This window comes from Mus caroli, chromosome 9 (assembly GCF_900094665.2).
Source record: "Mus caroli chromosome 9, CAROLI_EIJ_v1.1, whole genome shotgun sequence".
Taxonomy (NCBI): Eukaryota; Metazoa; Chordata; class Mammalia; order Rodentia; family Muridae; genus Mus; species Mus caroli.
Genome location: NC_034578.1, coordinates 91,618,799 through 91,622,646, shown reverse-complemented (window position 1 = coordinate 91,622,646; position 3,848 = coordinate 91,618,799). Strand labels below are relative to the sequence as shown.

The following is a 3,848-nucleotide window of genomic DNA, read 5'->3' as shown; positions in this document are numbered from 1 at the left end:
AGAAAGTTTTTTTAAAAATATTTATTTTTATTTTATGTGTATATAGATGTTGCCTGCAGCATGTCAGCACATCAGATGCATGTAATATGTGCAGAGGCCAGAGAGGCGCCTTGGGTCACCTGGAACTGGAATTATAAGTGGTTTTGAACCACCAACCATGTGGGAGCTGAGAACTGAACCCAGGTCCTCTCTACAAGCATCAAGAGCTCTTAGCCACAGAGTCATCTCTCTAGCCCCCTGGCCTGACTAAGTAAACCCTTAGGGCTAAGGGCGTCATCTCAGTGGTAATGGCCTTGCCTCCCCATAGTACTGAAGACAAAGCAAAGCCTGACACCACACAATTCTCTTGATTGGGAGTCTGTAATTTCTCTCCCAAAGGAAAAAAAAATCATGTAGCCCTGGTGTTCACGGTGATCTTCACAGCTTCTGCGTATGTGCCATGGGCACCAAACACTACCACCCCCATTCATAGCAGCGGCACACTATGAGCACATCTGTCTGTCTGTCTTCTTTCCTTCCTTCCTTTCTAGCAGCTATGTAGTATAAGCAGATCTTTCTTGTTTCTTTCTTACACTACTACCACCATTAATAGCAGCTGTGTACTGTGAACAGATCTATCTATCCTCCTTGCTTGAACGAAAGAAAGAAAGAAAGAACGAAAGAAAGAACGAAAGAAAGAAAGAAAGAAAGAAGAAAGAAAGAAAAAAGACAGAAAGAAAGAAAGACATGGTCTTATGTAGCCTAGGCTAGCCTCTGACCCATTATATAATATAGGATAATCTTTTTCTTTTTTTTTTTTTGGTTCTTTAAGACAGGGTTTCTCCTTACAGGCCTTAGTTTTTGGAACTCACTCTGTAGACAGACCAGGATGGCCTCGGACTCAGAGTCTACCTGTCTCTGGTGGGACCAAAGGCACACCCCATCATGCCTGACAAATACAGGATAATTTCAACATCCAATTCTGCTGTCTTTTCTTCTGGAGTGCTGGGATTATAGACGTGCATCACCATAGTTGGCTTTTATGTGGTGCTGGGATAAAATCAGGGTTCTGTGTATCCTAGGAAAATACTCTATTGACTGAGAAACACTCCCAGGCCTGCAGAGAGCATGTTTTGGCCAGGTGATCGTACTTATGATCATAACTTGTTAGGTAGGCAGTATTTTATTAGTGGCTCACCAATGATGAAATGACACATAAAAAACTTAAAATACTGAAAAAGAGTCTTAATGTAGTTCAATGTGGTAGGAATGGCTCTTGAGCACAAGTCTTAACTGATTTTCTATTAATTCAAAAAAGAAAGTGTGTTATCCTGGAATCATTAATAAAATGCAAATTAAGAGATATTAAAGTTTTTTTAAAAATACCAATATAACCAACCCACTTCTATTATACCACTTACTTAAAATGGATAAATTAGGTTAAGTTAATTACAGAAGTCTGTTGCTTTGCAATAGCAGAATAGAGAGATAAGAGATTAGCCTGTGCATGCCTGTCTGTGACTGCACTTGAATGTGTGTAGGTGTTGCCTGTGTACCATGGAATAAACGTGGGAAGTTGGTTCTCTCCCCCCACCATGTGGATTCAGGGTTGAACTCAGGTCATCAGTACTCGAGCATGGAAACCCTCCCTCCCCAGCTCTGAACTCTGTCTTTAAAGGCTGTAATTACAACAGCAAGGAAGAGCAGACCATCATGNTGCTCCATGCACAAGCTTTCTAGTGTGACTAGAGTTATAAGCTTACAACTATTACAAAGAAAGAAATTTTAAATTTTATACTGAATTATAAATTTTATATTTGTACACTGAAGTATATTTACATGAATTNTTTTTTTTTTTGGTTCTTTAAGACAGGGTTTCTCCTTACAGGCCTTAGTTTTTGGAACTCACTCTGTAGACAGACCAGGATGGCCTCGGACTCAGAGTCTACCTGTCTCTGGTGGGACCAAAGGCACACCCCATCATGCCTGACAAATACAGGATAATTTCAACATCCAATTCTGCTGTCTTTTCTTCTGGAGTGCTGGGATTATAGACGTGCATCACCATAGTTGGCTTTTATGTGGTGCTGGGATAAAATCAGGGTTCTGTGTATCCTAGGAAAATACTCTATTGACTGAGAAACACTCCCAGGCCTGCAGAGAGCATGTTTTGGCCAGGTGATCGTACTTATGATCATAACTTGTTAGGTAGGCAGTATTTTATTAGTGGCTCACCAATGATGAAATGACACATAAAAAACTTAAAATACTGAAAAAGAGTCTTAATGTAGTTCAATGTGGTAGGAATGGCTCTTGAGCACAAGTCTTAACTGATTTTCTATTAATTCAAAAAAGAAAGTGTGTTATCCTGGAATCATTAATAAAATGCAAATTAAGAGATATTAAAGTTTTTTTAAAAATACCAATATAACCAACCCACTTCTATTATACCACTTACTTAAAATGGATAAATTAGGTTAAGTTAATTACAGAAGTCTGTTGCTTTGCAATAGCAGAATAGAGAGATAAGAGATTAGCCTGTGCATGCCTGTCTGTGACTGCACTTGAATGTGTGTAGGTGTTGCCTGTGTACCATGGAATAAACGTGGGAAGTTGGTTCTCTCCCCCCACCATGTGGATTCAGGGTTGAACTCAGGTCATCAGTACTCGAGCATGGAAACCCTCCCTCCCCAGCTCTGAACTCTGTCTTTAAAGGCTGTAATTACAACAGCAAGGAAGAGCAGACCATCATGNTGCTCCATGCACAAGCTTTCTAGTGTGACTAGAGTTATAAGCTTACAACTATTACAAAGAAAGAAATTTTAAATTTTATACTGAATTATAAATTTTATATTTGTACACTGAAGTATATTTACATGAATTTAAATTTCCTAACAGTTGCTGGAAATGCAACAGGGCTATTAATCAGAATCATTAAGTACATACATTAGTTGGCTGAGACATAAAAACTGAGAACATGTTGTTCACTTTAACTTCAGGTTGCATCAGGAATCACGGTTCCTCAAAGTTAGTACCTTGCACTTCTCAACTTCTTCCTCGATTTTTTCAACAATGGCTGCATCCAGAATGTGTAAGTCACAAGAAGACCGAGACAGAGTACTGACAGGATGCCCTTTTAGCCAAGTAATAATTTCTTGAACTTTCTCAGCCCTACAATAAAAACAGTAGTAACTTTTTTCACATTGATTAAAATTTTCTGAAGGTTATATTAAGGCGCTAATAAAAAATTTCTGGGAACTGTGAATTATCAGATTTAAGTAACTAAACCAAAAATGAAATAGCACAAGATAAAAGGTAACATTAGCTGACTGTTCAAACGGAAAGCCTAAAGGTCAACTACAGGACAAGAACGACCACAGATCTTGCTCACCCGTTCTCATTTTCTCCAGGCCAGATGTCATCTTCATAGAATACATCCTCTTGGCTGTTTTTTGCTATGTAACTAAACAGTTCTGGTGCTCTAGTCAACAAAGAAATAAATTACTGCTTTAAAATATGCAATTAACCTCACATAAACTTCCTATTAAGTGATTTTGTATTCTACTGGAAACATGTACAATATACTGAGGATTTTACAGTAATATTAAGGGACAGTATTAATAAGGAANGAGACTGAACGGTTGGAAAGCCATAATATTCCTATAACTCTAAGAAAATTCTCATTGGCTGAGAAAGAAACAGTACAATTATTTTAAACAAATTGCACTATGACTCAGTTACTTTGATAAAAATGGGAGGAATAAGCCGGGCGTGGTGGCGTACGCCTTTAATCCCAGCACTCGGGAGGCAGAGGCAGGCGGATTTCTGAGTTCGAGGCCAGCCTGGTCTACAAAGTGAGTTCCAGGACA

General features: G+C 38.7%; 1 protein-coding gene across 1 annotated transcript in view; it reads right to left on the bottom strand.

The window, feature by feature from the left end:
- Positions 1-3,848, bottom strand: part of Xrn1 (5'-3' exoribonuclease 1) — a 105,202-nt gene that overhangs the window by 40,152 nt on the left and 61,202 nt on the right. Inside the window, exons 25-26 of the mRNA XM_029481985.1 lie at positions 3,371-3,460; positions 3,015-3,150 (exon numbers count right to left, since the gene is read on the bottom strand). Coding sequence (XP_029337845.1) covers positions 3,015-3,150; positions 3,371-3,460 — 226 coding nt within the window. The remainder of the gene's footprint in view (positions 1-3,014; positions 3,151-3,370; positions 3,461-3,848) is intronic.